General features: G+C 38.1%; 2 protein-coding genes across 2 annotated transcripts; both read right to left on the bottom strand.

The window, feature by feature from the left end:
* Nucleotides 1-5643: 5643 nt before the first annotated feature.
* On the bottom strand, nt 5644-8932 carry LOC103450622 ((-)-germacrene D synthase-like). The gene is made up of 7 exons (XM_029089638.2): nt 8660-8932; nt 7929-8190; nt 7457-7832; nt 7140-7361; nt 6890-7028; nt 6435-6680; nt 5644-6125 (listed from the first exon to the last, which is right to left on the bottom strand). The coding sequence occupies exons 1-7, from the start codon at nt 8780-8782 to the stop codon at nt 5832-5834; spliced, it is 1662 nt and encodes a 553-aa protein (XP_028945471.1). The 5' UTR covers nt 8783-8932; the 3' UTR covers nt 5644-5831.
* A 6519-nt stretch (nt 8933-15451) lies between these two features.
* On the bottom strand, nt 15452-19626 carry LOC114820205 (protein ANTAGONIST OF LIKE HETEROCHROMATIN PROTEIN 1-like). Its single transcript, XM_070809911.1, has 5 exons — nt 19441-19626; nt 17176-17224; nt 16393-16904; nt 16074-16299; nt 15452-15974 (listed from the first exon to the last, which is right to left on the bottom strand). Exons 3-5 carry the CDS (start codon nt 16900-16902, stop codon nt 15517-15519), a joined length of 1194 nt encoding a protein of 397 aa, XP_070666012.1. The 5' UTR covers nt 16903-16904; nt 17176-17224; nt 19441-19626; the 3' UTR covers nt 15452-15516.
* Nucleotides 19627-20592: the final 966 nt, after the last annotated feature.

Consider the following 20592-nt stretch of genomic DNA (forward strand, 5'->3'; position numbering starts at 1 on the left):
AGCCCAATTTCAAAATAAGTCACCTCTCAATCCACTTGTGGGTTGGGCCCCTTGGCATAAACCTACACCTTCCATTTTTGTGCTTTATTAGGTAGTGATTCTCTCCCTGCTCCCACTTTCAAAATACGTCACCCTTCAATCCACTTGTGGGCTGTGGCCCTATGGCATAAACCTATGCCTCCCATTTTTTGCGTGAAATTCGTGGCCTGGTGCTCTCCACTCTCCATTATATCAGAGACTCACTCATGTGGCCGTAACATTTGCTGAGAAACGTGGACGCAGAGAAAACGTTTGTGATGGAGAATTCACAGTTGGCGACGATGGAGGGCCAGGCCAGCCCTGAGAATTTGGGCCCTAGGCGAGCCCTTTGAAGTGAGACTCTAAAATTCTCTGATTTACAGTTCTTTGTATATTGATTTGTATAAAAAAAGAATTTGCTAAATACATAAAAAGTTCTATTTTCACATCAAATATCATTAAAAATTAATATCAAAAGAAAATAAATATACAAAGATTATTTAAACATTACACGATTGACGTTTTTAGACACACATGTACTAAATGTTTGCAGTCAAGAGTTTAAGATTGAGAGTAAAGAAAAATAAAACTTGATGATCAAGAGAGTAAATAACAATAAAACTTGATTGACGAGTGTGGATGCAAATTTCCGCATTCTTCCTCTTGGATAAAATTGCACCTACAAAACAAGTAACACCTTAGGTCAAGGCCAAGAACCTCACGCGCCTACGATGAATGGGGGGGCTTTGGCCGAAGAACCTTCGATGCCAAAGTTAGAATTTAAAGAGAAAAGTATTTGGAGAGTTTTTGGGAGTTTTGCAAGAGTATGGACTTAGCTTTTTAGAAGAAATAGGGTCATATATATAGGGAATGGGGTGTGGCCGGCCTTTAAGTGTGTTTTGAGGTGTTATTTGGTGATTCAATTAGCAATTAATATATTAATTAGGTATAAATATATTAATTGGCTAATTATCATAATAAAAGAAATATTTTGGGAGATTTTGGGAGGTTATGTAATGATTTCCTTGTAGAGGATATGGAGATGAGATAAATTTGAACTTATTACCTATTTTGGGCACTCTTGACTCAGTTGATGGATGATTCTCCACTGCTCGCGTGTAGGAAACCCGGTATGTCTCGAGGGCAATTTTGTCCTCTTCACCCAAAAATCCACGTGTCGCATTGTGATTATTTTTGGCTCCACAAATGCCCCCACACCTGCTGGGCTGCTAGTAGGAAATGGCAGCAGGTGTAGAGATCTTTTTGCTTTAGAAAACGTATGACTGCTTCCTATTTTGATGTAGATTCCTTCTTGAATAGGAAATTAGGCCATTCTAGGAAAGGGAAATAAATTTCTCTCAAAGCCTATTTAAGTCCACCGTAAGTGGGTTATTAAATCAACTTTGGAGAGCAATTTATTCTACCCTACAAGAGAGAGAGAGAGCTTAGAGGATATTTGTTCCCATCCTCTAGCAATCTTCTACATCTTGCCCGTGCAAAAGACCGTTTTTCGTTGATTTCTTCGTCTTCTCCATGTCGCACCAACGTAAGAACAATTTAATTTTTTCTTGTCTTTTTCTTGGGAGGTGCTGCCACGGGGTAGCCGTCGGGGTGGTGCGGCACGTCGGCTGGCAGGGGCCAGGAATCGATTTGTCATGGGCCAAGGAGGTGGCGTGGCATGGGCAACGGTTTAGGCTGCAATGTTTGGGCTGCTTGCCAAAAATGAGGAAACTGCTTGAGTTTGATTTCTCAACTGCCGTAGATAGAGCAGTCAAGGATAAAGCTGCCAAGATCTGAGCTGCTGAAGATAAAGTGTCGGATGAGTGAACTGTTAAGTGCAAAAATGGTTGCTCCCCCTGACCATTTGCTACCTAGTTGATCTTCAAGCATTCGATCTTTTAAGCTATGTGGCATTCTCCCACTGGAGAGCTTACCCAGATGGGTGTCGGGGAATTAGTTTACCCTGTCGCATTGGAGAGCAATTAGTTTACCATTTCGCTGGAGAGCAATTAGTTTACCCTCTCGCGCTGGGTAACAATTAGTTTACCCTCTCGAACTAGAGAGTAATTAGTTTATCCTCTCGCACTGAAGAGCAAACCCATATGGGTGTCGGGGAATTGGTTTACCCTCTCGCACTGGAGAACAATTAGTTTTTCCTCTCGCACTGGAGAGCAAACCTATATGGGTGTCGGGGAATTGGTTTACCCTCTCGCACTGGAGAGCATGAAAGTCGTTGTCGTGAGTGTAGCTGAGGAAAACTGGACTGCTGGGACAACAAAAATAATCCTTAGCCTGCGAGGTCATGTTTGGCGATCTGCTTGAGACTTCAAACTGCTTGTGGATCTCGCGTAAAGGTGTAAGCGCAGTGAGCTGCTCCCAGAATTATTGTGCCATCATTAGGTGTTTCGTCGTGTGCCTTTTTTAGGCTTGGTTGACATGAGCCACATGGCAAGATTGTCATGGTTGGGAGCCATGGTGCAAGATTGGCACAATTATGAGCCATGATGATAGATCAATGGCTGCCGGAAGCCGTGGAGCAGGCAGGCGTGGTTGTGAAATCAGAGATGGGGCTGGCTTGGGCCAGGTTGTGCGCAGCGGAAGGAATTGTCTGGAGTGTTGAGAACAAGGTCTGCCCAGGTTCTTGATAGTCGGGCTGGTGTGTCATTTTGGTACTTGTTTGCCCCTGACGTGCCATTAGGTTGAGCTGCTGCGTTTGTCGGAACAGAAAAAGTCTTTATATCCGACAATCTATATGGAGTAGTCCCGTATGCTCAATCTTGTCATTGAAAGATGACTCGCTTATGTTGGTCATGTCTCATCAAAGAGCTTTGTCAATAGTTTCGTTGCGCGGGAAATCGCACAATCGCTCGGTCATGAGTATTTATACTTCTTCCTGAATTTACCTTTGTTGGGTTGGCAGAGCCCTCGGCTGCCCTCGGCTGTCCTCGGTCGTGACCTGCTGGTCTAGACTGCTGTTCCATGTGTTCGGCTCGTCTATGTTGCTGCTGTGGTTGATGTGGTATATTTCTAGCAGGAGAGCGAGTAACTCGCAAGCTGCTGGTGAAACTTGAGCTGGATTGAGTGATTGCTTATCTCCGTCCGTTGAGCTGCCTACTCCGATGTGAGGTGGAGGATGCTCCTTGCGAACCTTGCCGCGAATGAACACTTCGCCTAGAATGTTGCTCATGTTGATTATCGGAGTGTGGCCCCAACCGTGAATGTATGTTCGTCTGTGGGCCTAATCGAGAGTGCACGCTCCTCTGCATGCTAAGACAAGAGTATACGTTATCTCGAGGGCCCAGTCGGGAGTATACGTTGCCCGAACACTTGGTTCGTAGCTGGTCGAGTAGCTGCTGGAGAGGTTTTTCGTTTGCCCTTGTCTTACTTCGGGAGACTTTGTCTGGGGCACATTGCATCTTGGTGCGCTGCAAGAGCTGGTTCACCAAAGTCGTCTGCTGTGTAAGGGCGCTCGTCAACTCTATGACTTGTCGAGACAAGTGTTGTTCGCCACTTAGATTGGAAGAGCTTGGAAGGAATGTGCCTCATTGGGCAGTGAAAGGGTGGTAGACTCCGGGCGTGAGATTTGAGTTGGGAAATGTCAAATCCGTAGAAAAATGTGGTGAGAATAACCCCGGCTCGATGGTAGGTCTGGATGGTCGAGATAATCTTGGGTCGACTTGGGCTGCTTGGAAAGCCACAGAAGCAGACTGGGCCGCATGAGCAGGCTAGGCCACGAGAGCAGGCTAGGCCGCGAGAGTAGGCTGCTCGGCGGGAGTAGGCTAGGTCACGGAAGTGGGCTGCTCGGTGGGAGCAGGCTGGGCCACGAGAGCAGGTTGCTCGGCAAGAGCAGGCTGAGCCGCAAGAGCAGGTTGCTCGGCGGGAGCAGGCTAGGCCACAGGGGTGGGCTGCTCGGCGGGAGCAGGCTGCTCAGTGCGTGATGCATGCGAATGCGAGGCTTGGGCTCGGGCTCGTGCAAGCTTAGATGGCACGGCTTGGGCCATGGTGAGACCTCGTAGTGGTGGTACCACTCCTCCTATGACCACATTTAGCCTCGTGGATCGTCGCAGTCCCATTTCTTGAGTATTAGAATTTTCACTTGTGGAATTTTCTAAATTTCTAGCTATTATATTTTTCTTATACATTTTATCAAAGAACCTTTGCAAATAAAAAATTCTAATAATAAGAACGTATGAAAAATATTCAAATGGACTAGAAAATAGAGAAAAACCTTTTTATGCGAGAGTCTTCTACGAGTATGGATCTCAACTTTCAATGAAAGCACCAATTTGTGGATGCAAATGTCCGCCTTCTTCCTTTTGGATAAAATTGTACCTACAAAACAATTAGCACCTTAGGTTAAAGCCAAGAGCCTCACGCGCCCACAATGAATGGGGGGGGCTTTGGCCGAAGAACCTCCGATGCCAAAATTAGAATTTAAAGAGAAAAATATTTGGAGAGCTTTTGGGAGTTTTGCAAGAGTATGGACTTAACTTTTTAGAAGAAATAGGGTCATATATATAGGGAATGGGGTGTGGCCGGCCTTTAAGTGTGTTTTGGGGTGTTATTTGGTGATTCAATTAGCAATTAATATATTAATTAGGTATAAATATATTAATTGGCTAATTATCATAATAAAAGAAATGTTTTGGGAGGTTTTGGGAGGTTATGTAATGATTTCCTTGTAGAGGATATGGAGATGAGATAAATTTGAACTTATTACCTATTTTGGGCACTCTTGACTCGGTTGATGGATGATTCTCCACTGCTCGCGTGTAGGAAACCCGGTGTGTCTCGAGGGCAATTTTGTCCTCTTCACCCAAAAATCCACGTGTCGCCTTGTGATTATTTTTGGCTCCACAACGAGTATAATAAATTCAACGCCAATTGTTTCTCTTGTGTTTTTTTCTTCTAAAATCAACATCACACTAACAAATTGAATATTTATTGAAAAGAAAAATATAAAATTCAAAGTTTTGATTACCTTAAAGTACAATCTTTAAGACCATATGATAGTTGGTCTAAACATTCAATAGAAATTGAGAGAATGAGAAGTTGGTTTAAACATTCGATAAAAATGGACAGAATGAGAAGTTGAAAGAAAAAAGATTGCAAAGTGACTTGAGTTTTATAACTTTATATGCATTTAGATAGATGGATTAAGAGTTGAACAAATGAATTAGCAGTAAATTTGAAAAATAAGAAAAATAAAGAAAAATCTAGTGACTAAAAGGCATCTTAGTGTTTCGAACTCAACACCCCAAAGAAAAATGAAGCCAACATTTCTACTACACTAACAAATGAATTATGATATATTTTTTTTTTTGTATTTTTATGTTCATTACAAGATATAAATTTTTTTTTGTATTTTTATGTTCATTACATTTGCATTCAAATGTGGGGTATTGTTGGAGTTTGAATGAAATTTCAACTCAAATGTAGGGTATTGTTGGAAATTTTGAGTAGAAATTTCATTGTCCCACATTGGCCATTCCTAAAAGGTTTCCTCATCAAGATGTCATGTCGAATCTGTGTCCAAGTTTTGGCACCAACAGCTATACATTCATGTTCTAACAGCTATATATTCATGTTCTAGTGTGCTATTTGAGTTGAAGAAATAATATATGATTTATTCAAACTACATAGAAAGTTCTTTTATTAATCATAAAATCATAAACATGGAAAACAAACGCACAACCCAAATTACATTTTTGCAGTCTTAACGGATGGTAGCTAGCTCCTTATTATTTGTAGGCAACTTGGGCGCTGGAGATATACTTTCAAAAGAAACATTACAGTAAGTGGATATTTTAGGCTTATAAAGCCACGGGTTCCACTAGTGTAGAAACTATAAAATCTTTTAGCCCACCGTCAGCATTATTGTAGCCATCTTCGCACTTGTACACAACATCCATGACCCGAGCAAAATTGAGAATACGAATTAGCAGGGGCATGGCGACAGCGGTAGGGTGGAGGCACGCTTCGTTTATGTCCTTCCATGCATTATTCACTTGTCTTCGAAGTTCGATTATCGCTTCTTCTTCTGTGGCACCATATTTTCTCATGTAACAGTTCACAGCTGAGGCAAAATGTTCTCTCTCTTGCTCAAGCTAGTCAGGCATGAGGATTAAGATAAAGGAAGACCATTAATATAAGTATTAATGCAATCATAATAGTCATGCTTGTCAAGATTTCAGTTAGGGGTTCAACAGTTCACTACTAATGGGTCAAGCAGTGATACTATTCTAACTTAACCATTTGCTAGTCCAGCAGGCGTAGGCTTTTGTATAAAAGCGTCCAATGCAATTAGAAGTGGAACCAATTGATATGAGTTATATTTTATTCTGTCTGGTTTTCAGCGTGAGACTGTTTACATTCTACAATACTCATTAATACTATTTACATATACGATTAAGTACCTTATGGTCCGCTATGTCATCCATAAGTCTGGTAACTGTTGATGCAGCCTTCACTGCTTGAGGGGAAGTTAACAACCAATCAAAGGAGTCTATTGTAGCTTCTTCCATTCCAACAAACGATGTGGTTATTAGCAACGGGTAGCCACAGGTCATGAGTGATACAGACATGTATTCATCCAATGATGGCATGTGATTCTGGCGGAACAATTTCGCTTCATCGAAGAAGCCTCTAACTTGGTTCTTCATCTGGCACATACCAGATCAAGAGATTATATCAATTTTTATCGTTTCTACTTTTAATTAATACTGATATATAAAGATTATTATAAATAATTATTTGTTTCTATACATATTGTGAAGTATTTACAGCACGTTTTTCTGGCCTTTTAACAACTTTAGACTCAAAACTAAGCGCATATATATATATATATATATATATATATATGGATTATTACCGCTTCTCTTGCATGGTCGATGCGATATAATTTCCCCTCGTGCGCAAGCTTTTCATGAATTTCACTGTATATATTCAACAATGCACGATAGCAAAGTTTCATATACTCTGGTAGTTGATCTATAGCTGAGACATCCCACCTGATCAAGTAATATATAAATCAGTTGTGCGTAATTTAGTTTTTCTGTTTTGATCGGATGTAAGGTAAGATAATTTATACAAGAGAATTTTAACTAATGATATATTCATACCTCTCAATAGCTTCAGTAAAGAGCTCTAGTTCTTCAAATTTTCCATGTGTATCATAAATGTCATCCATAATGGATGTTATAGCGGTAACTTTGCATGATGTCCTCCTAGCAAAGGAATACTGAGGCTGAAAGTAGACAGACATACTCCAGCAGAAGTAGACCTCAACCAATCTGTCTCTTGCGAAAGGTAGCTTGTTTGGCACGTCCAAGTCCTTCCACCACCTGAGTTACAAAAATAAGTATTTATTAGTAGCTAGAGGTGGAGAATTCAACTCTTTAGTAAGTGATGTATATGGATGAATAAGGAATTAATTTACCTTGTGATTTCGCTTAGTTCTTTCTGATGGACTCGTTGCAGTCGGTTGAAATCCAACTTGGCGAACGTTAGGAGAGTTTCATTTGGTGATTCTCTTAGTTCCTCGTAGACAGACAAGTAATACCTTGCTTCAACCCTTGGTAAACCCTTTCGGAGCTGCTGATTTAAGGCATGGGTTACTGTTTTTGCAAGTGGGGGGCTTAGACGGTATATAGTCAACTCAAGCTGCGTGGTTGTGAAGGTTAGTGCCTCATCTAGTATCTCCTCTCCATGTATTCTAAGGTGTGTGGCTTCATACAAGCTTAGTAGTCCTACAACATCATCAACGAGTGTTTCCTTGAATTTTCCATCACCGTCCTTGAATTTGTTGAATAAGTCTGCATGACCAACAAAATGGAAAATTCAGAACCTCAAAAAGCATTTAGATAAAAAGAACAAAATATATCACCAGATCACCATCCGAGAGTACTTACCGCATGAAACGTTATAACCTTGTTGTCTAAGCAGTCGAAAATGAAGAGCAGTGGTGTACAGGTCATCCAAATCATATGAGTTCTCGTGAATTTTCTGTAAAATTTCTTCAATCTCATTTCCAAAATGGTAGGACACACCTAAGCGCTGAATGTCATCAATCAAGTTCAGCTTTTGTGAAACATTTTCAACTGAAGTCATTAGCATCCTTCTCACTTCTTCCTTCAGTTCTTGTACATGTTGTTCAAGTTCAACATCCACTTCCTCCATAGCATCACGTTGATTTAAGAAAAAAGAAAACGCATAACCTTTACAATATGTTTGATACCAAAAGATATAGACTACAATTAATATAAGATGATTATAAGTTTGGTAACACATTAGAAAACGCATAACCTTTATGATGTCAATTTCTAATTGTAAACATTGAGAAAAGAGAGGCAGCTAGCCTGAAATAGTTATTGCATATCAGTTTTCATGACTTTAAGAACTTGTTTTTCCCAAAAAAAAAAAAAAAAATTGTGTGTGAATTTAACTTTGGTAGTTAGATTCGCAACATGCTTGCCACGTGAAGGAAGGGAAAGTTAGATAAAATGATTTCGAATCAGTAGCATTTTAAATGATTAAAGTACTCTTTGGTTTTTTTCCTCGTTTAAAATTACAAATTTAATTTTCATAATAATATAGTGTTCAAAATATATAATAGTTTATTGTAGTAAGAAAGAAGTCTTACCAAAGAAGCATAGGACAGAAAATGGTCACCCCAAATGCTGGGAGAAAAAGTGGCTGAAGGCTTAGGATCAAAAGTGTCATTTGGGCTTGAAGATTGAGATAGTGGAACTTCCAGAGAAGACATATTTCAAAAGATTTCAAACTTGAAGCGAACTAGCCAAGTGTTATTGCTTTTGTATCAAGTGCTGGTGTGAGTTCAGGAGCTCATTAGCTTTGCTATTTATAGTATCGCTGACTATCTACCCCGCACCCACTGGAGAAAAAAAATATCTACAGAAATTTTACTGGTCGGTCATCTTGGCTTTTTAAACATTTTTTATTACATAAATTCTTATCTTTATTTTTTTAACAAATAGAATAATTTATATTAAATTAAATTAAATTACAAAAAAAAATATATATATATATTCGAACACAAAACCACATGAACGAATATTTTTAACCAATTGAACCACAAATTATTTACACATAAATTCTTAACTTATGCTCTTCCCAAATCTGATCTTTAATTTGTGGGTCCCCCACTCAACAAATTAATAATAATTTGTCTCCCTTCCCACTCAACAAATTGGTTTTTTGTTTTTTATTTTTTATTTTTTCAGTGAGTAAACCAACGCGCACCGACTAAGGTCAGTTTGATGAGCGGTTCCTATAATTCTTGGACATCGGTTAACCGAACCGACTCGTGGTTACTTTTGTATGTTTTAATCAGAATAGATGGTGGTGTATTTGTGGTCTCGTTTTAAGTGTCTAATTAATAGAAATCAGGGCTAGGTTCGGTTGGCAAACCGTGCCAAATTCCTTGTGTCACCTACCAGCCACATATACATGATTACTGAAAATCAGTTACTGCTAGCCAACCATCTTCTTACGGTTGCCAAAAATTGATTCAACCAAAATTATTGGCTGGTTCGGTTGGTAAATGGCACAACCAGTGGTTTCCACTTCTTCCTCGCTATCTTCCAGTTCCAAGGGCTTAATTTGATTTTCAGATTGGGGTGCTTGTTCGGTTGCATTGTGTGGTTCATTTTAGGTTAATCCATGTTGTGCACTAGCGGTTGATTGGCTAAACTCCATCATCCTAAACATAAGCAATGCATATACATTCAAAATCATATATATGTATGTGTATGTATAGTATTAGTAATCATCATGCTATCAATTTTGTTAACAATATTTTCTATATTTATTATGGCATGAATCATATACATATACATATATTTTTTAAACCCTAAAACTAAGGAGTCATTTATTTTCTAAACCCTAAAACTGAGGAGTCAAGTATGTAAAAAATACCTAAAATATCTAAATAGGAATATATATATATATGTATGTATGGCATACTGCCGGGATACAAAATCAATTACCAAAATCATGCCATTAATTTTCGGTTCGGTAAAATGCCAAAACTATATCATACCATCATGAGCCGCCCAGTATGGTTCGGTCGATAAATTAGTTTATGGCAAAATTTCCCACCCCTAGATATCACTTTTAACCAAAAAAATATATATATATCAGAGTAGAGATAAGATTCCCCTTTCCTTTCACTCACTCGCACTCAACTCTCAGACCGTCGAAACCCTGTCGTTGAAATTTTTTTACAATGGTCCCATTCGTTTCTACTTTTGGGTTTGATTTCACCTGCGTTTTATTCTTTCACCTGCTATTATGATTTTTTTAGTGGTCCCATTTGTTTCTTCTTTTGGGTTTGATTTCATATGCATTTCTATTCTTTCATCTGCTTTGGTGGTTTTTTTTTACAGTCGACCCATTTCTTTGATTTTTTTTTTCTTAGTTGTCTAGATTCGTTGACAATGATTAATGTATTTGATTAATCATTAAAAGTTGATAATGTTGTATTTGATTAATCACTAATAGTTGTTAGTGTTTGGGTAATTAATTAACATTGGGCTGAAAAATATTAAAAGCCCAAGCATGCAAGGGCTTTTTGAATTTGGGTTAGTTGAAGCACAGGCCCAAGACAGAATTAAATATTATTTCTTGGCAGCCAATAGACAGCAAGTCTACGATGGAAGTGGTAAGGAACAAATGACAGCTCACCTTCCGTTAAAATTAATTACTCTTAGATGTCATTTGTAAGGAACAAATGACAGCTCACCTGCAATCCACTTATAGGCCCTATGTCATAAATCTATGTCCTTGATTTTGTGCGTGATTTAAAAGGGATTGAAGGTAACCAGTCAGCTGACGTTGCCTCTCCTTACTCCATTACATCACTGACCTTGAACTGCGTGGCCAAAACATTTTCTGACAAAAGTGGACGCGGAGAAAATGGTAGAGTTAGTGATGGAGAATTCGCAGTTGGAGACCACGGAGGGCCCGCAGATTTTGTCGTGTATGATGATAGCAAAATCACCTTATTGGCCTGATGTCATGAAAGTTGAACGAATATACGTAAGAGTCGTGTTCTTCTAAAGTTCTTATTTTGAGATTACGTGGAGATGAAATGCATATTAATTTTAAAATTATGTTAGTTGAGATTCAAAAGCTTAATATATTTAATAATTTAATAAAGCAAAATCACCACTTAAGTGTGATTTGCGTTTGAAGATTGAGATGATGGAACCTCCACATAAGAATCAACGGCTACAAAAAAGAGACTTCTCTAAAAGTTATAATAATTATAATCCGTAGAAGAAAAAATGTAAGAGAAAGTAAGAGAGAGAGGTCGAGGAGACTCCCACAGCGTACCTGTTGGCAGGTACTATCGGCTATCAATGTAGTACTGTATTATTTAATAATTTCTTCTCCAAATACTAGAGCAAGGACGAAGACGACGTAACCGTAGAAGAAAAAATGGTACAAGAAAAAATGTAAGAGAAAGTAAGGGAGAGAGGTCGAGGAGACTCCCACCGCGTACCTGTTGGCAGGTACTATCGGCTATCAATGTAGTACTGTATTATTTAATAATTTCTTCTCCAACTACCAGAGCAAGGACGAAGATGACGTAACCGTAGAAGAAAAAATGGTGTACAAAAAAAAATTGTAAGAGAAAGGAAGAGAGAGAGAGGTCGAGGTTTGCAACTTGCGGGTGAGGAAAGAAGTTGCAACGTGTGGGTGACGAATTGGTTTGATATTTTATCATTTTCCTTATTAAAACTAGAAAAAAAAATTGAAATGTCATATGAACTTGTGCATATTTTTCAATTTGTCGTATAAACTAAAATTTTAAGCAATTTGTCATACTAACTTTCTGAAATTATCAATTTATCATCTCACCTAACTCCGTTAAGTTTTTCATAAAAAATAAGTCATGTGCCTCGCTTTCTAAAATCATCAATTTATCATCTCACCTAACCCCGGTAAGTGTTTCATAAAAAATAAGTCATGTGCGAGGCATATGACTTGTATTCAATGTTATTTCTATCATTTAAGATCTTTTTATTAAAACTCTTAAATTTTGGGTTCGAGAGTATTCATGCGGATCGTTGTGCTCGAGTATATGCATCTACATTTCCATTTCTAGCACCAAACATCAACTCGTTTCTTATATTACAGAGCCCATATAAAAAGATTTTATGATATGCTAAACTGAACACTGTAGAATTGTTTTAATTGAATGCAACATAATAGAAGGAAGTGAGATGTTAAAATGGTAGAAATAACTCTGAAGACAAGTCATGTGCGAGGCATATAACTTATTTTGGATGGAAAACAGAGTTAAGGTGAGATGACAAATTGATAATTTCGGAAAGTTGACATGATAAATTGCTTAAACTTTTAGTTTATATGACAAATTAAAAAATGGGTACAAGTTCATATGACATTTTAAAAAAATTTCCCTTAAAACTCAAAATGGGTACAAGTCCTTCCGACTCGAGGTTGTCGGTTTGCTCTGGCGCTGGTGCCCGATGATGAAAGTAACCAATCTCCAAAAATTAACAAAAAAAATTTCAGTCAATAAGGAAAGAAATTTAGAACAATAATCCAACCCATCATTTGCTTCAATTTGATTTTTGAATTCGAACAACTAGAGGTCGGCACGGTCTAATTCAGTTCGGTCCATTTTTTAATCCAAAATCGAAGAACACCAGTTCAGTTAAGTTTAGTTCAATTTTACTTAAATCTATTAATGAAACCAAGCAGTGCGGTTTCGGTTTAGTTTGACCGGTTATTCATTGTAAACCGAATTATATATAAACTTTTTTATTAGCACTCCATATTAAAATTTAATATTAGATGACTTATATACCCTACAACCAAGCCAAATGTAGAAGATGTATAACACTGATGCATGTAAAGAGCATTGTTATGTATCATTGGTGCAACACAGTATGTTACACAGCGTATAATTTGCCTTTTTGATTAATTGAAAACGGGACGAAAAACGGAAGTGCACAAGGAAGGAGGAGAAAAAAGGTTGGGTGGGGTGTGAGGATATTAAGGGAAAGTGTGTGGCTATATTATGATAAATTTTAATTGTAAAAGCAATTGTGTGATGTACTGTATGCTTAACAATATGTAGGATGTTAATATAACAAGCTTTATATATACTAACCTTTTTGCACGTACTTATGCACTTGCAAAATGCCTTTTTACATCACGACGCGTTACTCACGGCTTACGAATTTCTCTTTTCCTTTTTACATTTGGTCACTCATAAAGACATTCTTATAATTATTTTTAATTTGTAACCTACATTATGAAAGGTATCAAATTAATAAACCAAGAAATCAAGAATGTCTTTATGCGTGGAGTCAAGTATTAACTGGAGATACAGAAGCAAATCAAATTAATTTATATAGGTCACAAATGCTATTCATTATGTAAAATTAAATTATTGCTCCTATCATTTGTGTCCATTCTTGATTTGTTGATATCCACTTCAAATTTCCGTCGTATTCCTACACAAACCAAAAAAAAAAAAAAAGAACACAATAATTTTTTTGACAAAAGAAAAAATAACATGAGGAAACAATATATGCAATAACAGTGACTTGCATATTAATATCAGTGCAGAGAGAGCTATATATTCTTCTGTACCGAGAGAAGAGTAATTTAAAAGACAAAAATTCTCTTGCCCACCCCTAAAAACTAAGGGTGCGTTTGTTGCGCCGGACTGTCTCGGACTGGACTAGCTGCCGGGACTAAGCTGGACTGGCTTAGACTGGACTAAGCTGGACTAACTTAGTGAAGCGTTTGGTGTAATGTCGGACTAAGAAGCAGGATAAGAAAAACAGTACTGTTCACCAGATTTGTGTTTGCTTAGACTAGGACCACAAATTTTTGCCATTGTGTAATAGAGTAATGCTACAAATCTCATGATATGGGTTAATTGGAGCATATTTTTGCCATGTATATTATGAATCTTAAAAAAAATTGACAATTGTTTTGTTTTTATTACCTGCTAATAGAATTGGGTTTAATTTGCAAATGTAGCTTGGTTTAAACTCTATCACCCAACAGAAGAAAAATAATAATGCCCAATACATGCAACTTCAACAAATACAAGTACATAAGAAGATCTCCATAATTTAGAAAATCCTAGTTAACATTAGTTAACATTAGCCAAAATAGATCTCCATAATTTACAAAATGGCTAGTTAACATAAGCCAAAATACTAGTGCAAAGCTAAGTTATAAGCCATAACATAAGATTGTATGATTAATAAAATACATCCATGTTAACATTAGCCAAAATCCTCATCCGCTTGCGTTGTCGTTTAAAAGCCTTTGGACGAACACTTTCTTGAGTTCCGGTTTGATTGCCCTGAACACTCCCACATTTTTTGGTTTATCCAAAATAAGAGACAATGCATCAATTTGATCCATAGGAGAGAGGCCCATTGCTTCAAGTTCATTAGCTATGTCAGTATGATCTGCAGTACCTTGAACTAAAGCTTCAGTTACCATTTGCATCCTTTTCCCACTTTCAACATAAAAATCTTTCAGTCCACTGATAATTGCCTCGGTTTCATCACTTGAACTTCCCACAGCTCTTTTCCTCTTTCTCTGGCTATTTTCAGATGGGGTGCTTTGTTGGCTTTGTTGGTTCATTGAAGAAACAAAATTTTCACCTCCAATATCATTTTCACCAACATGATCATGACTTTGTTCCTCCACCATTTGAGCAGGGGTTTCGGCTACATTACCCGTAGCCCGATCTTTTCCAAATATATATGCAAATCTATCAAACAGTGGAAAAGGTTTGCTTCTCCATCCATTGGCTTCTTTATTTCTCTAAGATTATATCAACATAGCAAAACTAAAATTTAGCATGCGTAACAAATATAGCAGCAATAATATAACTAATGTATAAATAAAATAGGATATGAACCTGCACATAAGTTTGCCATGAGTCATCACTGTCAACTTCAACGCACTTTTTGACATCATTCCATGCAAATCCACTTGTGTTTATCATGTCAACGACCATACTATATGTTTTTTTCCATTTCTTCAACTTGGACTCAATATGTGGATTTACCTTTATATTTGAATGAGGACATAAAACATTGACAGCTTTTGCTATTTCAACCAAAGTACCTTGTTTGAAAGCACCGGTGTCACACCGTTGCTTCCGAGCAACAAAATCCTCAAGAACTCCTAGTAATGCTTCTTCCTCAAATGCTTCCCATTTACGCCTTCTTCCTTTTGGCTCTTGAGTAGCATTCAAAATATTTTCGTTATCCATACCTAAACAAAAAATATTTGAATGAAGGAAAATACCATACAAATAATCAATTTGCATAATATCCAATCAACTTGCATAATATCCAATCAACTTGCATAATATCCAATTAATTTGCATACCATCCAATCATTGTGCTAATATCTAACAAATGCATGATAAAAAGGAATACTAAAATAAAATGTTATCATTAACACATATAGCTAGTTCGATTGCTGGTTCCTAATTGCTCTCCACTCGTTATACATTTCCTGAGCCATGTCATTCCTCTTTGCAGTCCACTGGTCAGATGTTTGAACACTACCAACATATTCACCTTCTTCTGTATTTTGTCCATCTTCTATTATTGGCAAATTCTCCATTGGATCTACAGACATCTCTTGCCTAATAAGATTGTGTAGTAGGCAACAAGCGGTAATTATTCGACCTTGTGTCCTTATCAGATAGAAAGATGGACTCCTTAGTATCGACCACCTTCCTTTTAGCAAGCCAAAACAGTGTTCAATTACATTCCTTGCCTTAGAATGCTTCATGTTAAAATATTCTTCCTTATTAGAAGGTGTTCGTCCCTCCCATTCAGATAAATGATAAGGTATTCCTCTATAGGGTGCAAGGAATCCTTCACCATTTGTATAACCACCATCTACAAGGTAATAATAACCTAATGAAAAAAAAAAAAAAACAGACCTTATTAGTGTTTTGTAGTTGACAAACAGAACTAGACCTAACTTAGAAAGTTGAGACTAAGTAATAGTCTTACCCGCTGGTACCTTAAAACCATTAGGCCTAGTAATTGCATCATGTAGCACTCTAGAGTCTGATGCGGAACCCTCCCACCCCGGAAACACATATATGAACTGCATATCTCCTGAACACACACCTAACACATTAGTTGCGACTCGACCCTTTCTTGTTCGGTATCTTGGTTTGTCAATTTCAGGTACATGCACATCAATGTGTGTTCCATCCAATGCTCCCAAGCAATTCTTAAAAAAAAAAAAAAAAAAGTTTTTGTTAATTTATACAAAGGGAATGAAGAGTTAAAGCTTAGGGAAAATGAAAAAAAATTCTCATCATACCTTAAAACATCGCCACCTAGGATCTGTAGAATCAATAGGCACAGGCTGAGGGACTTTTAGTAGGATACCTTGTAATCGTAAAATTCCTTGCAATACGCTATTGAAATACCTACTTATAGTCTCTCCCGACCTATAAAATCTACCGCCAATACTACGATTCTTAGTATGATGTGCTAGTATTTGTAAAGTCATACACACCTGCTCCTCTACAGACACCAAACCATCAGTTTTTACCCTCCCATCTTGACGAAGTAAGTCACATAATAAGGCAAAAGTCCTTCTATCCATTCTCAATTCGTTGACACATTCAATATCAGTATTCCCTATTATACCATTCAGATAACACAAACTAATCTCTCGTCTAACAAGTGAACGATTAGTCAAAGTGGGTCGTTCAACATGTCTCTGTTTGGCCCTTAGCATCATCACCACAAGAATCGTACAAATGCAAATTGTCTCTAAATGAGACATCTCTAACAATAAGATCAATAAAAGCTTCCTTCGATCCATATCTATCCAAACAAAAAAAAAAGGAAAATTAAATAAGGACATTATATATGTAATATTTACTGTTATTAAGGGTGATGAAAATGAAGTGATTATGATTCGAAATGAACTAGATCAAAATAAACGCTATACAAAGAATTCTGAAACAAGTAACTGCATTAACAGCCCAAAAAATAAACAGCCAAGTCACAATTAATGTTGGATCAACAAAAAGAAAAAAACCAGTCAAGTCACAATTGCTAGGCATTGCATGTTAAAATGGAAATTAAATGACACCTGTGAAGCGGTAGTCTCAGCCTTATCCTTCCGTTTATGCTCCTCTTCTCTGCAACTAACAACCACAGAATATTGCAGTTCAGCATACAAAACATTCACATTGTAATATCATGGTTATAAACTAAATAGACACACACACTTATTATAGAGCACACACACACACACTTCCAGTGCAGTACACAAACACATACACATAGTACACACACACACACACATACACAGAAATTAGATACACACACACACAGGCAGTACACAAACACACACACACACAGAAATTAAACACACACACACAGTACACACACACACATACACAGAAATTAGACACACACACACAGTACACAAACACACACACACAGAAATTACACACACACACATACACAGAAATTAGACACACACACACAGACACAGACACAAACACACTCACACTCACACTCACACACAAACACAGTCACACACACACACACACGGAGACAGAGTGCAACACACTCATACACTCACACACACACTCCGTTTTTACACTCACACACACACACTCACACTCACACTCACACACAAACACAGTCACACACACACACACACACACGGGGACAGTGCAACACACTCTTATCCTCACACACACACTCCGTTTTTATACTCACACACACACACACATATTACATACACACACACACACATATTACACTTACACACACACACACACGGCCACAATACACAATACACACACACACTACACAAACACACACACACACATATTACATACACACACTACACAAACACACACACACACATATTACATACACACACACACACACACACACACATATTACACTTACACACACACACACACGGCCACAATACACAATACACACACACACTACACAAACACACACACACACACAATACACACACACACTACACTAACACACACACACACACAATACACACACACACACACACACACACAATACACACACACACACACACACGGCCACACACACAATACACACACACACTACACAAACACACACACACACATATTACATACACACACACACATATTACATACACACACACACACATATTACACTTACACACACACACACACGACCACAATACACAATGCACACACACACTACACAAACACACACACACACACACAATACACACACAATACACACACACACTACACACACAATACACACACACACACACACACACGGCCACACACACAATACACACACACACTACACAAACACACACACACACACATATTACATACACACACTACACAAACACACACACACACATATTACATACACACACTACACAAACACACACACACACATATTACATACACACACTACACAAACACACACACACACATATTACATACACACACACACACATATTACACTTACACACACACACACATTGCCACAATACACAATACACACACACACTACACAAACACACACACACACATAATACACACACTACACTAACACACACACAAACACACAATACACACACACACTACACAAACACACACACACACACAATACACACACACACACACACACACGGCCACAATACACAAACACACACACACACACACAATACACACACACACTACACAAACACACACACACACACAATACACACACACACACACACACACACGGACACAATACACAAACACACACACACCCACACACACAATACACACACACACACTACACAAACACACACACACACACACATATTACATACACACACACACACATATTACACTTACACACACACACACACAGCCACAATACACAACACACACACACACACACACACTACACAAACACACACACACACACACAATACACACACACACTACACAAACACACACACACACACACAGAGTATACACACACAGATTACATACACACACATATTACACTTACACACACAGATTACACACACACACACACACAGAGTATACACAAACAGAGATTACACGAGTATACACACACACACAGACAAACCAGAGTACACACAGACATAGTATACACACACACGCACACACACACAGACACACACAGAGATTACACACACAGATTCTAATCTCAATTTGACCTAAAAATTGATTTTGAAGTTTACCAGAAAAGTTGAAATACGAAAACCCCAAATTCTAATCTCAATTTGAACTAAAAATATGAAAACCCCAAATTCTAATCTCAATTCGACGAAATCAATCGAAGATTTGAAGCTTACCAGACTGTCTCCGACCAGATGAGGGCGAGAAGACGCAGAGATGAGGGTGAGGAGGAGGACGACGAGGAAGCAGGGCAAGGTCGACGACGAGCGACGAGCAGGACGAGGGACGTTGGGGATCCTCGCAGAGATGAGGACGAGCAGGACGTTGGGGATCCTCGCGGTTTTCTCTCCGGGCTTACGAGTCCGCCCAAAATTGGGGTTCTTCGTTAAGAACTCGTAAGGAGGCGTGTAATCCGAGCGAGTCCCACCTAAGCCCATTAAAGCTAATCCGGTTGCACATCAAACACAGGACTATAGTCTAGTCCAGTCCAAGCCTTGCTAATCCTGTCAAACAAACGTGCCCTAAAGGTGTCAAACGGTCCAGGTGTCATATGGGCCTAAGCCGTTCTTGGACCATGCCACTAAACAAGCGGCTAAACAAACTTTAGTTATTTTATATTATCAGAAAAAATTATTTGAATCTAGTTTAAAACCTAATATCACAATTATTTAGTCTTATTAGTTCCAAAATGTATGTTTTACTTGAAAAATAATGAATAAATATATTAATATTTAGTTATGTATTAGTTTAAATGGGATAGTCATCATAATAGCCCCACGTCATGGGCCGTGCTTGGCCATGATGAATCACGGCCGGGCCAACCTATTGGACCTAAACCTTAGGACCGACCTAGCCACTCATTGCTAATCATGCCATGTAGTGCCTTATCTAAATGAGCTTGTGTCGTGCCTATTTTAATAAGGCACGGCCATTGACATAGTTCATTGTTGCGGTTTCCCTTTCTGTTCTTATTATCTCACAAACATACTATTTCATTCACCGTCCGTAATTTTCCATTTTACAATGGGAAAGGGGGGTTGCAGTTGTGTGTGGAGGATTTCTATCGGGGTCCTATGTGTTTAATTAGTCATTTATGATTTATGAATGTTAAAGTTTCCTCCTGTATAATGAATTTGTATTATCTTCCTGGTTTCTCAACTTATATGTGATTGTATGGGAGACAAAAATGGATCTTGTAAAGAAGTCGTTGATGTCCTCAAAAAATGGATGCTTTGGTGGTAATTACTTATGTTCTAACTTCTAATCATATTGGTCCTTTAACCAGCAACTGCCAATAGTTATGCTAAAATATGATTTCGAAGCCATTT

Source organism: Malus domestica, chromosome 12, assembly GCF_042453785.1.
Source record: "Malus domestica chromosome 12, GDT2T_hap1".
NCBI lineage: Eukaryota > Viridiplantae > Streptophyta > Magnoliopsida > Rosales > Rosaceae > Malus > Malus domestica.

What these genes read in the sequence shown, in the direction of transcription:
- LOC114820205 (XM_070809911.1), bottom strand. Translation starts at nt 16,902, where the DNA reads ATGGATCGAAGGAAGCTTTTATTGATCTTATTGTTAGAGATGTCTCAT. An exon ending in CTAGGTGGCGATGTTTTAAG is followed by an intron (nt 16,300 to 16,392) that starts GTATGATGAGAA and finishes TTTTTTTTTAAG; the next exon opens with AATTGCTTGGGAGCATTGGA. An exon ending in TGGTTTTAAGGTACCAGCGG is followed by an intron (nt 15,975 to 16,073) that starts GTAAGACTATTA and finishes TTTTTTCATTAG; the next exon opens with GTTATTATTACCTTGTAGAT.
- LOC103450622 (XM_029089638.2), bottom strand. Translation starts at nt 8,782, where the DNA reads ATGTCTTCTCTGGAAGTTCCACTATCTCAATCTTCAAGCCCAAATGAC. An exon ending in TTCTGTCCTATGCTTCTTTG is followed by an intron (nt 8,191 to 8,659) that starts GTAAGACTTCTT and finishes GATGCTATGGAG; the next exon opens with GAAGTGGATGTTGAACTTGA. An exon ending in ATGACATAGCGGACCATAAG is followed by an intron (nt 6,126 to 6,434) that starts GTACTTAATCGT and finishes ATGCCTGACTAG; the next exon opens with CTTGAGCAAGAGAGAGAACA.